This window comes from Gordionus sp. m RMFG-2023, chromosome 3 (genome assembly GCF_954871325.1).
Source record: "Gordionus sp. m RMFG-2023 chromosome 3, tfGorSpeb1-WG-v2, whole genome shotgun sequence".
Classification (NCBI taxonomy): Eukaryota; Metazoa; Nematomorpha; class Gordioida; order Chordodea; family Parachordodidae; genus Gordionus; species Gordionus sp. m RMFG-2023.
The window spans coordinates 1,150,658-1,174,122 of record NC_088777.1 but is presented as its reverse complement, the minus strand read 5'-3'; the positions used below and the strand labels follow the sequence as shown (position 1 = coordinate 1,174,122).

Sequence of the window (23,465 nt, the reverse complement as noted above, 5' to 3'; positions counted from 1 at the left end):
GATTTTTTTCTCTTCTCGTAGTTACAGTCATGCATTTTATATAAATGAGTGAATTCAGAATATTTTTAAGGGTATGGAAATCCATAACGACTAATGAGTGTGCAATGTTAACCATGAATTGTTAGCGCTAATTCGCGGTGAAGAATATAAAAGTAGAACATATTTTTTATACTTCGCAGCGAATTCACGCTAACTATGAATGCAGTGTTAAATAACCATGTATCTATAATTATTCAAAATCCTTTTGATTTTTAATGGATTCCGAAAATCCCTCGGAGTTTTTGGATCCTAAGAGATTCCATATATCCGGTTACAACAATATATATATCTCACATATTCATTTTTTTCTATTTTACATTATTGCACACTCCACAGAGGATATTAAAGAGATTAGATATAACGAAAATGAAAAACGTAATTACTCGTATTAACTTGAATAAATCATCATGGGATTTTAAACGAAAATCTAGTTGTCGTTTTTTTTAGATGAACATAACTTTCCCGAAAAGATCCCTATTCATTCCCAGAATAAATTGCTGATTTTAGGGTTCAATAATCTTGAGGAGTATAAGGCGGGACAATTCGCGGTGCGTATCGAAGAATCTCGAACAATATTTCGATTCGTTTTAATTTACTCAAGTAAATCTTTTTTTTTAAAAAAAAAAAATTATGTTTATTAAGCCTAAATAATTCAAACTTGATTACTAACGTTATTAACATTTTCTTACAAATTTTTACCCAAATTATTGAACGAATAATTATTAATGAGATATATATATAAATTAATTTTGTTAAGATAATATTTTAAATTAAAAAAAACTCATTTTTTTTCACTAGCATCATTTATACATCTAAAATAATTTAAAATAAGGCTTAATCGAGCAGAAAAATATATTAAGTTTAGATATGGCTAAAGAAAAAGATATATATTTTATTATAGTGAACAAATTATATGCACAGCTTTTAAATCGATATGATCAGTTTAAAATTATTTTTCATGTTTTTTTTAAATAATTTTATAATCGTTTTTTTTTTTTTAAATTATACAGTTTTTGTAAAATTGTCAATTTCGATTAGTCTATTGTGCAATTAAATGATATCCTTTAATATATTTTTGTTATTTTTATCAATCCAGATATCTTCATTCGCAAAATCACGTGAGTCTCTATTTTGATAAAATTTGTCAATCTGATCAGAAATATGTTATAACTCCTCCTAATCATCATCCTTTTATTTTAAAACATACGTGACTTCGGATGTAAACTTACAAATATTCAGTTTCAACAAAATATACGCCAAGAAATTATTCAGTGAAAATTTGCAACCGCCCTTACCAAATACAGCTGTACCATTTGATAGGAAGTAAAAATAATTTTTATTAGAAATTTTAACATATCATTATGTTAGGTAGTAGTTATTAAAAGGTTCGATTTGAAGGAAGGAAGGAAGGAAGGAAGGAAGGAAGGAAGGAAGGAAGGAAGGAAGGAAGGAAGGAAGGAAGGAAGGAAGGAAGGAAGGAAGGAAGGAAGGAAGGAAGGAAGGAAGGAAGGAAGGAAGGAAGGAAGGAAGGAAGGAAGGAAGGAAGGAAGGAAGGAAGGAAGGAAGGAAGGAAGGAAGGAAGGAAGGAAGGAAGGAAGGAAGGAAGGAAGGAAGGACTTTCTTTCTTTCTTTCTTTCTTTCTTTCTTTCTTTCTTTCTTTCTTTCTTTCTTTCTTTCTTTCTTTCTTTCTTTCTTTCTTTCTTTCTTTCTTTCTTTCTTTCTTTCTTTCTTTCTTTCTTTCTTTCTTTCTTTCTTTCTTTCTTTCTTTCTTTCTTTCTTTCTTTCTTTCTTTCTTTCTTTCTTTCTTTCTTTCTTTACTTTCTTTCTTTCTTTCTTTCTATATAAATCAGGAAAAATATTGCTCAAGTCTCTAGAGATGAGCAAAATCTTGAATCTCGGGTAAAATTTTGAAACAATAAATAAAAAATAAATTAATAATCTTTTAAAGATTGTAAACAGTTATTTCCCCTCCGACATAGATGATTCGCTTTTTAAGTCTTTACCTCGTATATAAAAAGTTGTTAATTATAGTTATGGTGGCGAATTAAAGAAATATAAGATTACTATACGTTTTTCATATAACCTCCAATGAAGCTGCTTGTGCCTCTAATGCTGAAAATATCCTAATAAAGGGGTCAAAATGAAAGGTTAAATAATATAATAATATATATTGCGTTATTTGACAGGACTATTATAAAAAAAATATTATTTAATTCATTTTTATAGATATTTCATCCAATTAAAAAAGATTTTCAATCAGTTAAACATTACTTGAAAAGTTTAACTTTTTTTAAAAAAATTTGAATATGTTCGGTAAATAAAAAAAAATTGATTTACGTTAAAAATTCTAAATTCGTCTGAAATAAAAACTTCCGGTCACCATGTAAAAAAAAATAAATAATATACCAATTTTATAGTTCACAACACTAGGAATTCAGGTTATATTGAAATCTTTTAAATTTAAATGATTTATAAGCCCTAAATTTTTTTAAACTTGATTTTGCCTGAATTATATTTTAACATGTGTATATTTGCATTATGAACATTCCGAAAATAAATTAATTAATCCATTATTACATATTTTACCAACTCTACCCTAAATCCTAATTACATAATATTCAATTTATTTTAAAAATAAAACTATTTTTAATTTTTATAAATTTATTTAATAAATTTTTAAATTACGTTCGGAGATTTTGGGGATTAGAACCTTATAGCTTCATTTAAAATAATTGAATAACCTCCATCTATTTTAATTCTTAATATCTTTTTTTTTGTACAATCAACTGACCTCAACTTTTATTTCACCACTGCAAATGACCTGTTTTTTTTTTACATTACTTCTATTTAATTACATTACTTTGTCATAGCTCCACTAAATTAAAAAAATTAAAATGTTTGAAATAAATAGTGTTAATTGCCGAAAAATATTTTTAAGAAATATAGCTAGAAAGTTATTTGCGAAAAAATTTCTACAATCTACTTTTTCATTGCGTTAATTTTTAAAAAAGGTATTTGATATCAAATCCTTATTTGTACATAAATTTTAAGAGAGGGGGGCAACTAATTTAATATATTTTTTTAGGTATTACCTTTGAAAGTTAATATTCTTCTTAAAGAAGAAAATATTCTTCCATTTCTGCAAGTGTTAATAAGTATATAGTGTTGTCAATAGATATTATAAATTGAATGTATAAGGAAAGTTATCTTAGATCTATAAAGAATTGCATGGAAAATCAAGAAGTTTCCATTTAAATGACTTTTAAAAAAAAAGATTATCCGAAAAGGCGGTTTAAAAAAGATTTATTTTGTAATATTTTTCTGCTGATTAATATTTGAGCGATTGGATACAATTGTCTTGATGCTAATTATAGTATACGAATATTAAATTCACAAAGCTCAAGCTTTGTTCTCAACAATCACAACATTTCATTAAATTCCTCATAAAAATTTGTTTTACTTTTCTTTTAAAATTTTAAATAGCATTTAACACTAATTATAAATTAAATAATTCGTTAATATTTCGAGTTTTATCGTGAACAATACGTGGTCCTCTTCTCTAAGAAAATGTCTATTTCGGACCATTTTACTATGCAACAACTCCAAATCTGTTTACTATTTTGAATGGGCAAATTATTTATAATTTTAAAAACAAAATAAAAATCTTACATTTTTAAGGCTGATGGAGGGATTTGTTTCTTTTTCCCTTTCCCCGCTGGCCACCGCACTTGTATTGAAGCAACTCAAAGATCACGTTTAAAATTATGCGCAAAACTTTCTCTTGATTAAATTTAAAAAATAAAAAAAATTAAATGATAATGTAAATGAAAACTATAAGTAAAAAAATGATATGAGATTCAATTACGTTGTTATTTATATATAAGACACATAGATCAAAAAATTGGTTAAAAAATAAGAAGTTTAGAAGGGGTTCAATTTTTATTTTTATAATAAAAATAGATTATGATTGTAGATTAATAAATAATACTCATTGAGATTTCTACCTAGCATTTGAAAAAGAAATTAAGATTAGCTATGATGATGAAGACCCATTTTTTTTTTCGATTTTAAACTTACAAAATAATGCCTTTTTTTAAAAAAAAATGAATCTTAATTTTATTTAGAGATACTATGTTTGCCAAAGGGAATATCATCCACACTTTATATTAATGGTAATCACGATTAGTAAAAGGGATAAAATAATTTGGAATAGATCCTAAAACTTGTGGGAATTTTAACAAAATATACGAAGTGCTACGGATATCCAAATTCGAATCTGCATGTGCTGGCATATACACCGCGAGATTTAAAAGGCTCCACCAAAAAGCTTGGTTTATCACTGAAAAAGGTGTATAGTTGTTTAGATAATGAATAATCATTTAATGAATTTGCAAATCAAAAAAGGATAAATTAGAACTTAAATTTATGCCCTCTAAAAACTTTACACATTTATACCATCAAAATTAAAATAGAAAAACAAAATTAAAAATCAACGTTCTAGCCCCATAAGATTTTTTTTAAAAAAGAATAAGCTCTAATAATGTGATTGTGTCATTTTACCTATATGATCAGAGTAAAATAGTTCATTATTAAGGGCAAAAGGGATTAAAACAGAATTTTGGCATCTATTCATAACTAGGGGATGTAAAAATATTAAAAATATTAACAAAAATAGCAAGTTTTAAATGTGAAAAATTAAAATAAATGTCTCGAATTTAATGAGCAAGTATGTAGGGAAGCCTTGATTTTGCTTTATTACTAAACAACCATTTGTTTAGCTGGTTATATGGCTTCGACTAAATAGTGCAAAAAATGAGTTAAAGCAACAACAACAAGGGAGAAGAAAAAAATACGAAAAATAAACAATGGCACCCAACACTTAAAACCAACTAAAATAGGATGTCCTAATTTAAAAGACATTTAGACTAAGCTGAACCAAACCAAGACACGCTAAAATTAATCATAATCTCGAAATTCAATAAAAAAAAATATTTAAAAAACGTCATCAATCAAAAATTTAGGTCTAGAGGACCGGAAGTGGTTCAAAAGAAGGTTGAAAATCCTCCCACACTTTTATAAAAAAAAATAACGAAAAAATTAAAATAATTTATTATTTTTTTAACTGCTTATAATAGACCTGCTATCAAAAGAAACTTTGACATTTACTGACAACACAAACAAGTTGACTTAAAAAAATGCTATAGGTTTTTAATTATTCCGATTTCTCATAGGGATTTAAAATTTTCCAAAAAACACGTGATGATTTGAAATTATGAATCCTCATGTTGATACTCGGAATCCTGAGAAATATTTTGTATCCCGTTACGACATGTTGAAATAATATTTTAGGTTAATCTAACTAAAATCCCTTATTTTGATTGGACGAAAGTTTCTAATTTCTTACAAAACTGAAGATTTTTTAACGATTTTTTTTCTCAGTTAGTATCTAAAAAGTGTAAAACAGAACAGAAATTTATTTTTGATTCCTTTAGGAAAAGTAAAATAAACTATTCATAACAGCTAATAAATAAATAAAACAAGTTTCCTTATTTCCTTATTATTATAAATTTAATCCATAGTTTCATCACTTCAAGTTATTTAAATATATTAGGAATATGTAATTAAACTTGCCTCATAATGTTACGAGATACTAAATAATTTTATTTTAAAAGATATATTAAATATAATAGTTGACATCAAAGCCGAAATGGATTCCACCGATGATTATCTATTCCTATCTCTCAATTCCTTCATACTGTTCCATCAATATAGCGCAACCGTAGAACTAATAAAAAATAGCAAAATTATAAGTTTATTTTACAAACCCAACGAATCAATGGACATAAAAATGATAAAATCCGATCTGAATTCTGACTCTTACGATGTCAAGGTGAATGGAGTTCACTTAGGCAAACTCGCTCTAACAGTCCACGGTTATAAAAAAAATCATAAATTATAGTTTGAAGCTATTAAGGAAAATAAAGCTTTATATTTATTTATTTTTATGCTCGTGTTTTTCTTTTTCTACTACGCCTTGTTATCGCGTAAAGAATTAATTTGTTCAAAGGAAGCAACTGCAAGGCGTTACTTTTTGCAAAGTAACTGTAGTTTTTTTACATTAGTTTTTTTTTTAAAGTGGTAACGGCATTGCTTTACCTCTCGCACAGTAATTTCAACTACCTTTTTATTTATAGTTTTTAAAATTAAAAATTATGTAGGTTCAATCATCATTGTTCCAATATCCTTATTGTGCCGGCACTTATTTATTTTAATTTCCTATTTAGGGTTCGTCAAATTAATAATAAAAGGTCGACATATTTAAGCCTTATTGTCGAATTGGACATATATCATAAAATTTACCATAAATTTTTTGATTTGAAAAATGTGTAGTATATTTTTGAACCTTATTTTTTTATATTTATATTTCATTTTCTCTCGTTAATTATAAATCTAGAATTCCACTTGGACACATTTAAAATTATATATATTATAATATTTTTAAAAAAATTCTTTGAAAATTAATCTTATATATTATTTTTATAAATAAAATTTTTCTTGCTCGAAATATATATTACAATATTCAGATAGCTTGTAGTCTTTTGAAATCATCATATGATCGGGATTGCAAGTAAATCATTTATTAATTCATCTAAAAAAATTCTTTTCCTAAACTAACTCACTTTTAAAATAACTTTTTTGTATTGTATGTCTAAACTTTATTAATTGATTGAACATTCCATTTTAAATATCGGAAAAAATTAGGCTTTATACTGATTATAATATGTAGGAACCTCTTTGAAAATAAATAATAATATATAGGGCTCCATATATTAAAGAATCATAGATATGTTTGATAATCTTTTCAAATTATTTTGTAAAGCATACGCAATAATTCAATGTAATTATTACGTTTTTCTTAAATATTTGTCATGACAGGTTATGTTTTGCTAAATTTTTTATATATTATATAATTTATTTATTGTAACATAATATCAATTTGATTTTATTATAATCAAAAGGTCACATAATGTTTCAAAAATTTTCGGTGTGGAATACTTGTGTACCCAAAAATTCGGTATTTAGAATATAAAATATTTATAACAACATAAGGGTTTAACTTGCATATATATATAAATAAGAAAATCATTATTCAATTATTAGAACTGGAAAACTAGCCTATAAATTGGATGAGCAAACTAAATACGCAACATATGTTAAACGGAACTAAAGGCGAAACAGAAATTTGCAGGATAAATATATTTTTATTTTATAATTTTTTTTCAATAATAATACAAAACTATAAATGTATATTGGACGATTAGTTTTATTCTAAGTGCATTGGAGTTTTTCTTTATCCTGTGTCCAAAAAAATTATCATAAAATTGAAATTCAAAAACATTTCTAAACATTTTTTTTTTTACAAATATTGTTATAGATGTTTACAAAAACTTTTAAAAATTTTTTGAAACTAATTTTGGAATATGCAAGTCTTTTTAAAAAAATTGATAATCTTATTATATATTCTTTCCTTTTATTCTTTTGAATATATTATGTACGAAGTCATGTCCGGGTCATTTAAAAGACAAGAAAAACAATTGCAACTTAGGAAATATACCGAAAGATATTCGATTTAAATCAAATTTAGATACGAAAGTGGAGTTTGAGTGACGGAAGATATTAAATTTGATTAATTACCCTAAAATTTAATATAATATCAATCTGAAGCTAGAGATTTCAATTCAAAAAATATTTGGAAATTTTTCTAAAATTATATATGGTGTAAACTATTACTATAACGATGTACATATATTATATAAATAGTATTTTATGTAAATATAATGTATTATGATTGCTAATAATTATTATATTTAGATAATGATGATAAATAAATTTATTTTAAATGGACTAATAATTAAAATAAATTTTGAAATACCATATTTTGATGTAATCGGGAGTATGTAATTAACGTGACTAATTTAAAATTTCATAATGAAAATTTTTATTAATAAGGATCGAGTGACGACACAGATAAAAATAGAAACACAAAAATGATCTGCTCACCAAGACCAGGCTAATATCTAAAAAATCGGATAACCTGAATGTTAAATCCGCCATACGCCTGGCAACCTCCGACAATTAACTGGCTCCCTATGATTTAGTAACTTATCAGGCCCTTCTCCTAAAACACCAATCACACGAATTTAAAAATTAAATACCGACTTACCCTGAAACTCCTCTAATTGCGGCCACTTATACCGCAAGCGACGTCAGAAAGGCTATTCTCTCCTTCAAACGCGATTCGTCACCTGGGTTCGATGGGTTTTGCCCAACATTCTTTCAAGACCTAACCGCACCTTACATAACACAACAATATGACGTTCTAGAAAAAATTACTCAATTAATCAACCGTATGCTTACTGGAGGCATACCACCCGCCATTATTCCACTGCTATACGGAGCTAAACTCATCGCTTTCCATAAACCCAATAAAGATATTTGCCCAATCGCTATTGGAACCACTTGGCGCCGATTAACTGCCAAACTTGTAATTAGCAGATTATTGTTCACAATATCCAATCACCTTTGCCCGAATAAATTAGGAGTCAACGTAAAAGGTGGATGTGAGGTATCCCTTCACATGACCTGGATGTACCTACAAACGGATCCCACCAACGATATCCTAGTCAAAATAGACTTCTCGAACGCCTTTAACTCTCTAAGGTGTGAAGCTTTTCTAAACCTTATTCTCACCCTCTACCCAGAATACTCACAATTTATCTTCGATTGTTATGCTAATCCCTCACAACTTCAATTCGGAGATAGATTGATTCTTTCTAACGAAGGTATACAACAAGGTGACCCCTTAGGTTCCTTTTTGTTCTGTCTGGTCATTAATAATCGAATACTAGAAATTAATGACCTAACTGGTATATCGACGATGGCATACTAGGCGGCCCACCGACTGAAGTCACGAATACAATCCAAATAATAAAATCCAGCGAGAAAAGTTTGGGACTTCGAGTTAATCAAGACAAAAGCGAATATTGTCCTCTTGGAATCATTGACCTTAACCACGATACTTTGTTCAATCATACACCATTGAACGTTTTAACACATCTCGGATCTCCAATAGGTAAAGACGAGTCCTTTATCAAGTTCTTTGCCGATATACTACGAGAGATATCCCTTATGTGAGATACACTATCTCGCCTCCCAGCTCACCAAGCTTTCTTCTTATTAAAGAACAACCTTTTAATTCCAAGAATTTTATATACACTTCGAGCGTCTTGGATCTTTCAATATGACGTCAACCTCGCTTCACATGAACTGGAGATTAAACGCCTAACAGAAGATATACTTAATCCTAAATTTGGGGAGTTATCATGGCTACAGGCTACCTTACCAACCAAATCCGGCGGTATTAGTATAAGGTCACCTTCCCTACTTTCTGTTAGTGCGTTCATATCCTCTCGCTTGTCCTGCGAGCCCATCATTCAAACGCTAACAAAACATCCTGACCCCTTACTCCAACAGACAATTGATCTATGGAAGTCCCTCTCATTAGTCGATCCTCCATCGTCGGCATTACAGAAGGATTGAGATCAACCTATAGTTGGCAACTACGTTGCATTCCTTAAATCGAGGAGCCAACCAGAGAACCATTCTCTACTCTTCTCCATTTCCGAAGGTAGTGGATACGAATTTCTTGGCCTTCCCATCCCGAAACCTTGACCAGCTCCTAAGAGTTACGTCACCCTATCGGTCTTAGACTGAATTGGATATGGTAATACCTTATAACTGTATCCTCTGTCAAACGTCGGTCAACTCCAAAGGCCGTCACTCTCCACACTGCAAGCGCTGTAAAGGCAGATTCATTAGGCATTCAAAATGCAATGATACCATTGCCAGGGCCTTAAAATTCGCCGGCATCCCATCAACCCTCGAACCTACTGGCCTTTACGATTCAGATGGTAAGCGGCCCGATGGTTCGACTCTGATCCCTTGGAAGAGGGGGGAATTCCTAACTTGGGATTTCTCCTGCATCGATCCTCTTGCCCATTCTAATATAAATAGAGATGCCATACTAGATGCCGAGGCGAATAAATTAGCTAAATATTCGCCATCTCTTCCCGTCAATTATACATTCCTACCATTAATCGCCACTACTTTAACGTCGTTCGTCTCTCGTGCCCTAGACTTCTTTAAAGAGCGGAAAACGGATCTCTGCTAGGACCGACCCAACAAGGGATTCTACCACCAACGATTAGCCATAAACATAGTAAAATACAATTATTTCAGCTTTATTTTTTCAATATCCGAAACCCCGTAAATGAACATCCTACGTATAATATAGACTTTGGCCATTTTGTTGCATATTATTATAATGTTAACGCTAATTTATATTAATGTATAATTAATCTATGTTATTTTATTTTATTGAATTATTTTACTAATAATTTAATTATAAATTACAAATTACATCTCATTGTGTTTCGAAGTTATTATTAATTTAACAGTAGTTATATAAAAAAGTAAAATTAATATGGCCTAACCTAAACTGAACCGCTAAAATCCCTCTGAACCGGTTCGAGTCTTATAATTTTATGTTTATAAAATAATGTGTTAGTATATTGCAAAAAATTTAATTATATTCGAATTGTTTTAAAGATTATTATCAATCACATTTTAATGATAAGTGTCAGTCATAATTTTTATAAACTTTAGCAATTTGCCATTTTACAACATTTTTTAGATATTTTAAGCTTATAAATGAGAAAAATTAAATCCAATATAAATATTATTTACATATTGTATTATAAATGACACATCAAATCTGATATAATACTGGCAGTGCCAGCTACCCAAATTAGTGTGGAAAGATGTTTTTCAACAATTAAATTTATTCTTCTTATAGATGTAATTTGAGTATAATTTTGAAAATATATTAATTGTGCGGCATAAAAAATTTTTAAATAATTGCTCATATTAAAATTATTCATTGATATTTATTTGTTATATTTATAAATTAAATATTATTTTTTAATGTGCAATTAATAAAAATGAAGGTTTATGTATGTGTTTTTTATTTTTATGAAATAAAAAAAAATTCTTCTCTATAAATAATTCGAATGTAGGTTTGAATATAAAAGTGTTCAAACCGGTTTTTAGAGGATCAAACCAAACCGATATTCGTTTTGGTTTGGATCCCTGGGCACAACACTGAAATTTGTTTTAAAAATAGATTTAAATCATTTTTTAACCCAGGAGTACAGAATTTTAGTTTTTATTATGATATATAAATCATTTATATGTAAATTAGATTTTATAGCAAAGTTTAAACACCCTTTTATAATTTGGAAATGTTTTATATAAATTCAAGCTATATTAGTAAATTTAGGGCTAGCGAGACATATTAACCCATCTGAAAGTCAAATATCAGAATCATACTCAGCTTCATTAGCATTGAAAGATATTTTAAATATTAATGAAAACTTAAATATATGGGAATATGTTCCAAGTACCACATTATTTATAATTATAAAGTGCAATAAATATTATAAAACGTTTTGAGAATTAAAATTTTTTTTTTTTTCCATTATTAAAATATCATATAAGATTAATTTAAATATAATATTTATTATTTAATTTAATTTAAAAAATGAGTATTTTGAATTTTTAAGACTTTAATTTCAAACATTTCCTAATATTTGAATACCATTTTTGGGATCAGATATATCTTATCGAAATTTTTCATTTTTTATTATACGAAAATATACAATATATATTTATTTTTTAATAGTATTTAATACATCATACAAGTTTAAATTAAAATTATATGTCAATAAATTGGGACTACATTAATTTCCATATGAAAAATAATATCTTAAAATAGTAATTTAAATATGTGTTTAAAAATGAATTTCTTTAATATTGAAATTATTTATTTTTTAGTTTGTAAGTATACTAAATATACTTATCAAAAAAAAATTTATTGAAATTATAAGGGGATTTTATTGTTTATTCGACAATCTTTGAACTATCGCTCTCCATAACCCTTTATACACAGTTAGCATATATTAGCGGAGAAGTATACAAAATAATATGTAAAATTTTTGTAAACTAGACGCGAATTAACTTGAGATCAGTGGCATAGCTACGGGTGGGGGGGAAGGTCGGTTTAGACCCCACCCCCCGAGCAAAGTTTTTTTAGATTATACTTTCAAAGACTTCAAAAGTGAATTTATATCAAATAAATACCATGATTATTTATATTTTTCTGGTTTTGATGTTTGTGGAAGGATATTATACTATTGACTGGATAGTATTATTATAAAGTCATTGAGAATAATCTACTAATTTATAATAACATATTATTGGGACTTTTATATTTATGGACCCCCTCTAAAGAAAATAACTAGCTACACCACTGACTGAGATAGTAGTGTTAGTTAATTAATATGATTTAAATTTTTAAAATTCTAGAAAACTTTAAGTAAATAAGATAAAATTTATTATTCTTCTAAAATCAAAATTTTTTATTTTAATAATTGAGAGAATAATATAACTCGTGTAGCTAGTTCATTTATAATGAAATATTCTTACCTTACAATCTTTTTAATAGCTATCCTAATTAACAAGATATATGATTTAGATACCAGTGTTAATATGGAGTCTGAAGTGGACGAAGGAATTCGATATCATCCAAAACGCCTAGCAAAACAAAATAAGTAATTTTATAAAAAAAAAGATTTATTGCTAAGATTATTTGTTAAACTATGGTAGAGATAATTTATAAATAACAATTTTTTTAGTTGTCTTTAATTTTGAAAACAATGAGAATAAAAGTTCCCATCAGAATGTAGATTTAAATTCTATTCTATATAAGATTTGAATTAATTTTATTATTAAAAAAATTGATAAATTCGACGATAAAGTTTAATAAAATTTGTAGCGATTATTATCAAAAAATTCATTTTTAAATATATTGTCTTTGCAATTAAATGCAGTATACAGTGTAATTAATTAGGAGTCATCGATAAGAAACAAAATATTTTAATAAATTGCTCAGTTAGACTTGCACCAAACCGTAATGTTATTCCGGCTATGCTTATACAAAATACATAATGTTAAATTATACAAATCTTAAATGATAAATTACGCATTACCATAAGCGAATCACAACGCAACATATCTTTATTTATTTCATAGATCCTTTTATGTTGTACCATAAATCCTAGCTATTTCGCTATTGGGTAGACATATATATATTAGAATTAAGTCATGAGGCCTGTTAGTAATTCGTATTTCAAGAACTCCTATATTTAAAATTGTTAGATTTCATCCTATAAAAAAAAGCTATATAAATTAACTAAAATTAATGCATATCAAAGTGTTGATGTTAGGAAGCTAAAATTCTTCAAATCAATGATGAGAAGACTAAGATGCTCAAATTGTAGCCATATGGTAAGATCGGTAAGATGGTCTTACTCCTAATCTTCCGTTTAAATTCAACTAAATTAAATGTATACATTTACCTGCCTGATAAAGTTTGACTTCAAGCGTACATGTATATAGATATATTATGAATAAAGTATGTATGTAAACAAAAATGTGTTGTTTAGATTAAATTAAATTGTTCTTTAGATATATTTTAGAAAATTAATATATTAGAATATATAATAATTATTTACATTAACTTAAATGGATTAAGCAATATTCCGAATATTACATTATATATACAATAATTAATGACCATTTAATGAACAGTAATATTATAAGGTCGGCAAAGTATTTTAACACAATTCAACCATTAATACCAAGATTAAAGAGAAAGACACTGGACAAAAAAAATTAAGTTATATATTAAATTTTTATCTCCATCTTATGCATCGCTTTAATTTTTTAAAATAATGAACCCCTCTCCCCTCAAGCCTATATTTATGAGTTTATAAAAAGGTTTACAATAATCATTAAAAAATTTTTAATATAAATATTTATAGTTAGCCTATTGGTAGTATTGTTAATTAGCCTGAAGATTAAAACTTTAGCGACTCTTATAATTTCTATTTTAATTTTATTTTTAGCACATGACTGAACACCAATATTGTTTATTTTTTGCTTCTAGCTTGGCTCTAAAACTAACATTTTGTATATTTTTTTAAATTATATAAAATAAATATGATAAAAAGTTAATAAATTTAGTCTTAGCCGAGTTATTTAGTAACTAAAGTTTTATGTCAAATTTTTTGACTATAACTATTAGGTAGTCGATTAACAACACTAAGTGTGGGTATTGTTGAAATGGTTGATTTAAAGGTTTTTAAAAAAATGAGTATATCAGAATTTAAGCCCAAATAAATATTATATAAACCAAGATATTTGGTCAAGAAGGCCCAAATCTTTCTGCCAGTATGCAAAAACCCTAAAAAGTAAGTAATAGTATTTGGCTAAAATTTTGATCGAGCAGTATTTTTTATAAGCAAAACGATGCTTTCGATGACACTAGCTATGGGAATTCAAATTTTTTTAAAACCATATTTCCCGTGCATTATCATTAGATTTATATTAACAAAGATTGTTTATTTCCTGGTGTAAATACTAGAAAATTATTATCAAAAAAAAATTAAAAAGATGGAAGGATAATGGGGGACCCAATCTGAGAAAAATAATTTAAAATATTTTGTTTGACCAAATCCGATTCAATTATTTTTTTCATTGGGCTTTTTGAAAGATATTTCAACGAAATCAAAAAAAAAACTATGAGAGCTGAAGGATTTAAAAAAACAAAATTTTTTTGATTAATTTTACTAATAATATTTCATAAAAAACATTAGGAAATAATAAAATGATTTAATCCGAAAAAATGTTAAAGTCTGTCTGAGGGTTGGTCAGATTGGACTTGATTCAAACTCAGACCAGTTTATGCAGTGCTATATATATATGTATATACATAGAATATAAGAATTAAATCCTAGTTTTTAGATTTTAATTATTCAATATGAACCATTTTGAGTGACGGTCTGGGTTTGGGTTCTCCAAGAATTCCTCTCTGAACAAGGTTCAGCATGCCACACTTGGATTCGATTAGAAGCCCTGTGTCAAATCTATGTAGAATGACAGGATATTTTACACCGAGAATAAATTTAAGAACTTTGTCCTGTATGAAAGGTAATTTATGATCTGTATATAATCGTATCATATATAATTTAATCATAATAAGGTTTAAATAATTTTTTATGGCTGAACATATATACAGATTAATGCCGCTAAAGTTATTTAGTTATAATTTCATCTCTCATAAATCTAATACAAAGAACACTAAATTAACCCAAATTATTCTTAAACGACAATAAAAATTTTTGTAACGCTAGTTTTGAGTTAAAAGTAATTTAATCTTATTTCAGACCAATCAAATATAAATATTTTTAAAATTATTATTCGAAAAAGAAATCTGCAATAAAACGCTAAAACCTAATGCTAAAAAAAAATTTGGTATAATTGTATCTAAATTTATGACTTAGGATATGATCGCGAATTTGAGAATAACAAATAGAAGAGAGAATATGTACAGGTAGCCGATGCGATATAAATGTCGAATTTTTTTAAATTACATTTTTTTTAAGGCTTGTATATAAATAATTTTCTAACTAAAAAAGAATATATGATATATTTGGTTTCAAATTTTAAAAGATATTACATGCTAAATTCCGTTTTAACCTGAGCCAACTAAATTGTTTAAATGCTTCTGACACTAGTAAAAAATAATCTACAAGTTTAACTGTTCCCCTTACCTTCTTAATATGCATAATATTTTACTACACAAGGTATATATGATTTACAAAAAATATCTAAGATTAATTTAGGAATTAAAAATCCATAAAAATAGTTATCATTTTTTATATAAAATATTTTTTAAAATAAATTTGTGTGTATATAAGTCAAAGCCTTTTCAATTACGGTATCGTGATTTTTGTAATTCTGCTGCGGTGCATAATTTATTCGATTTTTAGCGTGGAGTAATTTGCGACTCAAATATTTTTTGCTAAAAATTTGGCGCCAACTTTGTTTCTTCCCTTGGCTGTCGAAGGAATAGTTGTTACCGCCAACATCGATTTGATTGAATTTTTCCAAGACAAGGTTTAGCCCAATATCTGCTTTTGTGGAATTAGATTTGTATCTTAAATAACAATTAATAATTTAATATTAAAATATTGCTATATTTGCCTATTATTATAAAAAATAAAACAATCCTATCCTTATTAAGTAGACATGTGTCACTTTTCTTTTTTTCTATATCGATGATCGGTTGCCGACACAATATATTGGATATTTATTTTATTAACTGAATTTTAAGGACTAGAAATTAATAAAATTGAAGTTAATCACATTATATATAAATTATAATTTTCTTCTGAATTTATTAAATAAATGATAATATTTGATTTATCTAATATAATTGATATTGTGTTTGATTTGTAAAAAGAAGAGTATATTAATTTATATAAGTAAACAAAATAATTAATCAACAACAAGTTCTTCAAACTCATTGTATCTCCTTGGATAGTGCATCTTTTGACTACAAAATAAAAAGTTTTTCTATCATTTTTATGGTGTGTGAATTATTTAATTATACAATTCAAATAAATAAAAATCATTTTTTGTTTTTTATTTATTAATAACTATTGGGTTGCTACATAAGCAAACCATTTAGTGTATTATAAAAAATTTTCCTCGCAAAATGGTGGATCACTTGTCATGCAAGGACAAGTTTTACACTGTCAATTCTGGCCCTTTGTGCTACTTTTATATATATCTGGCAGAAAATGTAAATATCTAGCGACCCCGAAGATAAAACAACAATTTTTAGTTAGAATAAAACAGGATTTGTGATTACATTTTGCACCGTATCTCAAAATATTTCGTGATCTTTGTGCAAAATAATGTAATACATCTTTTTTTTAAAAAAAAATCTAATCAAAATGAGAAATTCGAAGATTTTTGTTAAACCATATACAGGGAGAAATCAAATTTCTTTCTTTACTTTAATGCCCTTTATAGATTACCTTTTGCATTTCGATAATTTATTTTTAACAATGCTGTCATAATTTTGGAAGATTTTATTTAGCGATTTATGACTCCAAATTAATATGATGTATGAGAAGAGTCAATTAGGTGTCAACTTGAAAGGCGTATGTGAGGTATTTCTTCACATGACATGAATGTAACCTACGAACCCCAGCAACGATACCCTGATTAAAATAGAATTTTAATTCTCTTAAGAGTAGCATAAATCCCATCCTCGCCCTTTATTCGGAATATTCACAATTTATCTTTGATTGCTATGCTAATCCCTCATACCTCCAGAGATGAAATATAACAAACTTTCTCAGCTCCTTTTTATTATGTCTAGATATTGATGGCCTGATTCGAGATATAAAAACGCAAGCTAAACCTTCATGATTGGTATATCGACTATGGTATATTAATCGGCCCACCGGATGAAGTAAAGTAGACAGAATAAAAAACTAACTAGAGCAGTTTGGAACTACGAATTAATCCAAATAAAAGTGAATATTTTCCCCTTGGGATTATTGATCTCGTGTTCAATCATACACAATTTATCTCTGACACATCTGGGATCTCCACCAATAGGTAAATACGAATCCTTTATCAAATTCCTTGCCAACACTTCACGGAGATATACTATCGTGCTCCCCATCCCAATTTTGTATATATTCCGATCTTCGCATATCTTCCAATATAATGTCATCCTCGCTGTGCATGAGCTTGAGATTAACTGTATCACAGAAGAGATATTCAATCTTAAACTTCAAGACCTATTTTGGTTACAGGCTACCTTAACAACCGAATATGGTGGCAGTGACATAAGGTTGCATTTGCGATATTCCTATAGCACGTTAATATCCTCTCGCCTGGCATGTTAGCTCATTATACACACACTCACGAAACATCTCGATCCCTTGCTTCTGCGGGCTATAGATCTCTAAGATTTCTCCCATTAGTCGATCCTCCATAATCAGTGAAACAGAAGGACTGGAATAACCCTCTAGTTGTCAGTCAGTTGCATGCCTTAAGTTGACAGGTCAACTCAAGGATCATTCTTCCTCCATTTCGTCAGGTAGTGATTATGAATTTTTCAAAGCTTTTACATCGAGAAATCTTGACTGTATTCTGTTAAACAAATGTCAACTCCAAAGGTCGCCGCTCTTTACCAAGCGTTATAGAGGCAGATTCATTATAAAGTACAATGATACTATAGACAGAGCCTTAAAATCAGCTGGCATCCTTATAGCCCTCGAGCTCATAGGACTATACAGTTCTGATGGCTAAGGGTCGATGGTTTTACCGTGATCCCCTGGAAAAGGAGGGAATTCCTAACCTTGAATTTCTCACATATTAATAATTTTGCCCCTTACAATATAATTGAGATGCTCTCATAGATGCTGAGTCAAATAAACTAATATTTGCCATCATTACCTATCAACTTTACATTTCTGCCCATATTCACAATTATTTTAACATCGTTCAGTTCTCACTATCTCAATTAGGGCCCTGGATCCCAAAGAGAATTATTACCTTCATCGGAGAATGGCTCTACAGAGTAAAAAATATTTAAGAATTATATTATCAATAAATGAGACCATAAATAAATATCCTATAGTTGGGATGTGTTTTAAACTACTAGAAAATAATACTGTTATATTTGTGTTGTGCAGCAACTTCTCCTGGGATGACTTTGCAATTCATTACATCTTTTAATCTTCTACGAGAAATTAACATGTAATCTATCTGGGTTTTCTTTGTACCACTTTCATGTTATTAAATGACTGTCCTTTTTTTAAATAGTAGGTGTTGGTTAAGGCAAGGTCAAAGGCTTGCACAAATTTCAGTACATGCTCTCCTTCATCATTTCTTAATCTAAAACCACTATGATGCCTTTTGTAACTGTCTCTTGCTTTTCCCACATGCGCTTTTAAGTAACTACCTATTATGACTAGGTCATCCTTAGGGATTTCCATTACAGCTTCATCAAGGATAGCTCTAAAGTTATTTTTTTCTCTTCTTTGCAACCCATTTGAGGAGGATATACTGAAAGGAAGTGTAGTATTGATTGACCAATGCATAGTTTTATTTTCATTAGTCTATCTCCAACTTCTACCACTGGGAAGGTTGATCTTGACTGAAGATGATGCTTACTAACAATTTCTTTACAGTACAATTTATACCCATCTCCAATAATTAGAGTCTTCTGACTTTTCCATTTTGTCTCTTGTATTGCTATTATTAACTTTTCTCTTGTTCAACATGGATGTCTATTTTCTCGTCTTACCTTTAAGTGTACCAATATTCGATCTTGCTAACCTTGTTTTCTTTGCTCTGACCATTATTTTACTTTTCACAGGATGGAGGTCCACCCTGTGCATCGCTTAGAGGGAACGCCCTAGCTTTCATATTTATATTTTTGTTTGTATCTTTCATTTGGTTTATTTGACAAGTATCATAGCATCCGGCTGTAAAAGTCTGTCGGTGACCCTAGTGGGTTTATGATGTATGCTTGATAAAAACTGTAAAAATTTTCAGGTTTTTCTTCGATGATTGTGTAAAGTCATATGATAAGATTAATTTCTGAGCTTAAAAATGTCACCCCAGTCATCGACAGGCTTGGACAGCCGGGTGATAAGGATACTTGTCCAATAAAAAAAAATGAAGGAAACAAACAAAAATAGGAATATGAAAGCTAGGGCCTTCCCTCCAAGCAACGAGCAGGATGTAGACCTCCATCCTGCGAAAAGTAAAATAAAGGTCAAAGCAAAGAAGACAAGATTTGCAAGTTTGAATATTGGGACACTTAAAGGTAAGACGAGAGAATTGGCATCAATGTTGATAAAAAGAAGTTGATATAGTGTGTATACAAGAGACGAAATGGAAAGGTCAGAAGACTCTAATGATTAGAGATGGGTATAAATTGTACTATAATGGAATTGTTAGCAATAGGAACGGTGTTGGCATCATCCTCAGTCAAGATCTAACCTCCTCAGTGGCAGAAGTAAACAGAATCTCTGATGGACTAATGAAAATAAAACTATGGATTGGTCAATCAATACTACCCATCATTTCAGTATATGCTCCTCAAACGGTTGCAAAGAAGAGGAGAAAGATAACTTTAGAGCTATCCTTGATGAAGTTGTAATGGAAATAGTTAAGGATGACCTAGTCATAATTAATAGGTGGAAACTTAAATGCACATGTGGGAAATGCAAGAGAGAGCTATAAAAAGAAGGTGGTTTTGGATATGGAGAAATAAATGAAGGAAAGCATGTACTAAAATTTGTGCAAGCCTTTGACCTTGCCTTAACCAATACCTATAATAAGAAAAAGGACAGTCATTTATTAACATATGAAAGTGGTATAAGGAAAACCCAGATAGATTACATGCTGATCTCTGGCAAAAGATTAGATGTAATAGGTTGCAAAGTCATCCCAGGAGAAGATATTGCTACGATACACAAGTTACTAGTCATGGATTCATACCTCACAAATAAATCCACTCAAAACAAGATAAAACTAGAACCATGCATCAAATGGAATAGATTAAAATCAATGACAGATGCCTTTGCAATCAATGAAACCTTGAAACAATTGATTCCTCACAAGTGAAAAAATGTGGGCAGACCTTTCATCCTGATTAATAGACACTGCCAAATCGACATTAGGCTTGAGAAGGGGAGGCAACAAATCATACAAAGAACTATGGTGGTGGAATGAAGATGTAAAAACCACTATACAGGAGAAAAAAGCACTATATAAAATATGACAAATCCAAAAACCTAAATGACAAGACAAAATACAAAAAGTCCAAAAGAATAGCTACAAAGGTGGTGGCTAGGGCCAAGGCAATGACATTAGATGAACACTCCCTATGTCAAAACCTTATACAACCAGTAATGAAACAAGAAATAATCACATGCCACAAATATATGAAAAACAACAAAGCTAGGGGTCCTGATGATATTCCAATAGAAAGCGTTAAAGCACTAGTAGTTGAAGGAATACATTTCCTCACAAATTTGTACGATAAATATGGGAAACGAAGAGTCCTCAAAAATGCAGGTAGAGCAGAGCTATCTAGTTCATATCAAAAATAAAGGGGATCCACACAATTGTCAAAATTACAGGGGTTTAAATTTATGTCACACTATCTTAAACTTTATAAAAAAAATAATAGAAAAAAGGTTAAGAGACAACATGGTAGAGAAAGAATAAAATTAATCAAGGGTGGTTAAAGTGGAGATCTTTAAAAAAAATTACTAGTATTATAACTGAAATTCAAAATTATGGCTTTCCTGCCCCCTATATACATTATGCTTTTATAAAAAAAATTTCAATATCATAGATCTCTAGTGAAGGGCTGTGTCGATCAACATATTTTTCACCAAGAGCCTCAAGAATTTATACAATAAGCTTGTACAATGTGGGCTATCTTTATTCCCTGCCATACTGAAGATAGACTCAGATGTGACACTTGTTACAAGAGGCACAAAAAAATACACATTTGACAAAGTTGGATATTTTTCAGCAATAATTCTCCAATAGTCAAGTGGATCCACTAGGGATATATCAATATTTTTTAAATTTTCTAAATAAACAGACATAAAATTAGCATTTTTAAAATATTGGGTTTCATAAAAACCCAACCTTTTGTTGGGTTTGAAGAATAATCCAATACCACCCAAACAAATAAGTTAATCATCCAACCAAGCATTTCTAGATAAAATATGAAAAATATGTTATTATACAACCTAGATATAAAGAATATTTTAAATATTCCTTGTTAGGGGTGTTGTAGATTTTCATTTTTTAATAATAAATAAAAAATCTTTTGAAATATTATAATAATGTAAAATAATCTTTATAAATATATATAGCATAAAATAGCAAAAAAGAAAAAAATATTGGATGGATCATTTTTTTAATCAAATAATTTTTGAATGCTAAATATTAGTGCCGATCTAATATTTAATATCGGCACAGCCATAATATAGTGTATTGCTTACATTCTTGATATATTATTAATATACTTTTGTGTACACAATAAATAAAATGAATATTGATCTTTAAAAAACATATGAAAAGAAAAGAGATAAATTTTAAATCAAAATTTATTTCATAATTTTCAAATATCATAAGATCATTTAAAAAGAAAAGAGATAAATTTTAAATCAAAATTTATTTCATAATTTTCAAATATCATAAGATCAAAAAATATTTATTTTTTTATAGTCAAATAAAAGGCAATTAATATAAATTTTTTTTTTTGATTTTTCAAGATCTGCAGAAATATTATTTAGAGGGCCTGGCCTCGATATTTTTTTAAATAAATTTTTTTGGCCCTGTTTGGGTTTTTTCAGACTAACTCCAGATTTTTTCAAAAAAAAAAACAGAATTTTCAGGCCCTAATGAATTTTTTTAAAATTTTTATAGCTAATAATCATGATTTAGAATATACAGCCCAGTCCAGGTACTTTTTTTTAAAAAAAAATTTCAGGCCTGGCTTAGGTATTTAAAAAAAATGAAAATTTAGCATATTATTAATTATTTCAATTAATGTTATCTTTTTAAATCTTTGATAAAATTTAAATAATAACTTTTCGATTCCATATCTTTTTATAGCAGTGGCAAAGCCAAAAATTTTAGAATCTACCCATGCTTTTTTCTCACAATTGGTTATATTTGGACTAACATTATCTTGAGTGTACGTGCAATATTCTCTTGCCATCTGTGCAGATAATATAATAATTATTGTAATTTAATGTGATAAAACCATAAATTTTTGATGCATTATATTTTGCTTAGATGATACATAAATTTTATTTAAAGGATCTATGATACATTCTTCAAGTATGGGTACAGATCTAGCAGGTATGATTTTTTCCGCCCATTTAGGAATTCTATATAGATGTAATAAATTATTAAAATTTATTTAAAATGTACTTGCTAGTTTTGACAATTATTTTTTTAATATATAATTTATTATCTTTAATTTCTTTAGATATGACGTCTTCAGATATTACATGGGAACTAATGTATATAAAATTTTTAATATTTTAAAAATATTAATTAACCTGTAAGAATTTGTTGTATATCGATTATTTATAGCAAAAGCTACTTTTTCCCATGGATAATAAAATGTAAAAGTTTGGGAACATGATTTTGCCATATATTTCCTATAACATAGAATTTATTAAAATAAAGTGAGTAACATATGTCGTTATTTACTATATTTTTTTTAAAAGGTTTAATTTAATTTTATAAATTCAAAGTTTATCTATAATTTATAATAATAACATTGTTCACTAAAATTAACATTTAAAATATAGTCCTTAAATGCAAATTTATATATGTAT

The 23,465-nt window shown here is 28.2% G+C and overlaps 2 protein-coding genes across 2 annotated transcripts in view; both read right to left on the bottom strand.

Annotated features, from left to right (window-relative positions):
* LOC135925916 (MAU2 chromatid cohesion factor homolog) overlaps positions 1–23,465 on the bottom strand; it is a 274,129-nt gene that overhangs the window by 114,200 nt on the left and 136,464 nt on the right. The window lies entirely within an intron of this gene.
* LOC135926565 (PRELI domain-containing protein 1, mitochondrial-like) lies at positions 15,593–23,279 on the bottom strand. Its single transcript, XM_065462487.1, has 5 exons — positions 23,184–23,279; positions 23,053–23,139; positions 22,883–23,009; positions 22,707–22,837; positions 15,593–16,216 (listed from the first exon to the last, which is right to left on the bottom strand). The coding sequence occupies exons 1-5, from the start codon at positions 23,276–23,278 to the stop codon at positions 15,952–15,954; spliced, it is 705 nt and encodes a 234-aa protein (XP_065318559.1). The 5' UTR covers position 23,279; the 3' UTR covers positions 15,593–15,951.

Bases quoted from the DNA above. Each gene is read 5' to 3' on its own strand.
- LOC135926565 (XM_065462487.1), bottom strand. From the start codon at position 23,278: ATGGCAAAATCATGTTCCCAAACTTTTACATTTTATTATCCATGGGAA. The intron at 22,838-22,882 runs GTTTTATCACAT...TTATCTGCACAG, and splicing joins TAATGCATCAAAAATTTATG to ATGGCAAGAGAATATTGCAC. The intron at 16,217-22,706 runs GTTATTATTTAA...TTGTTATTTAAG, and splicing joins AAAAGATATGGAATCGAAAA to ATACAAATCTAATTCCACAA.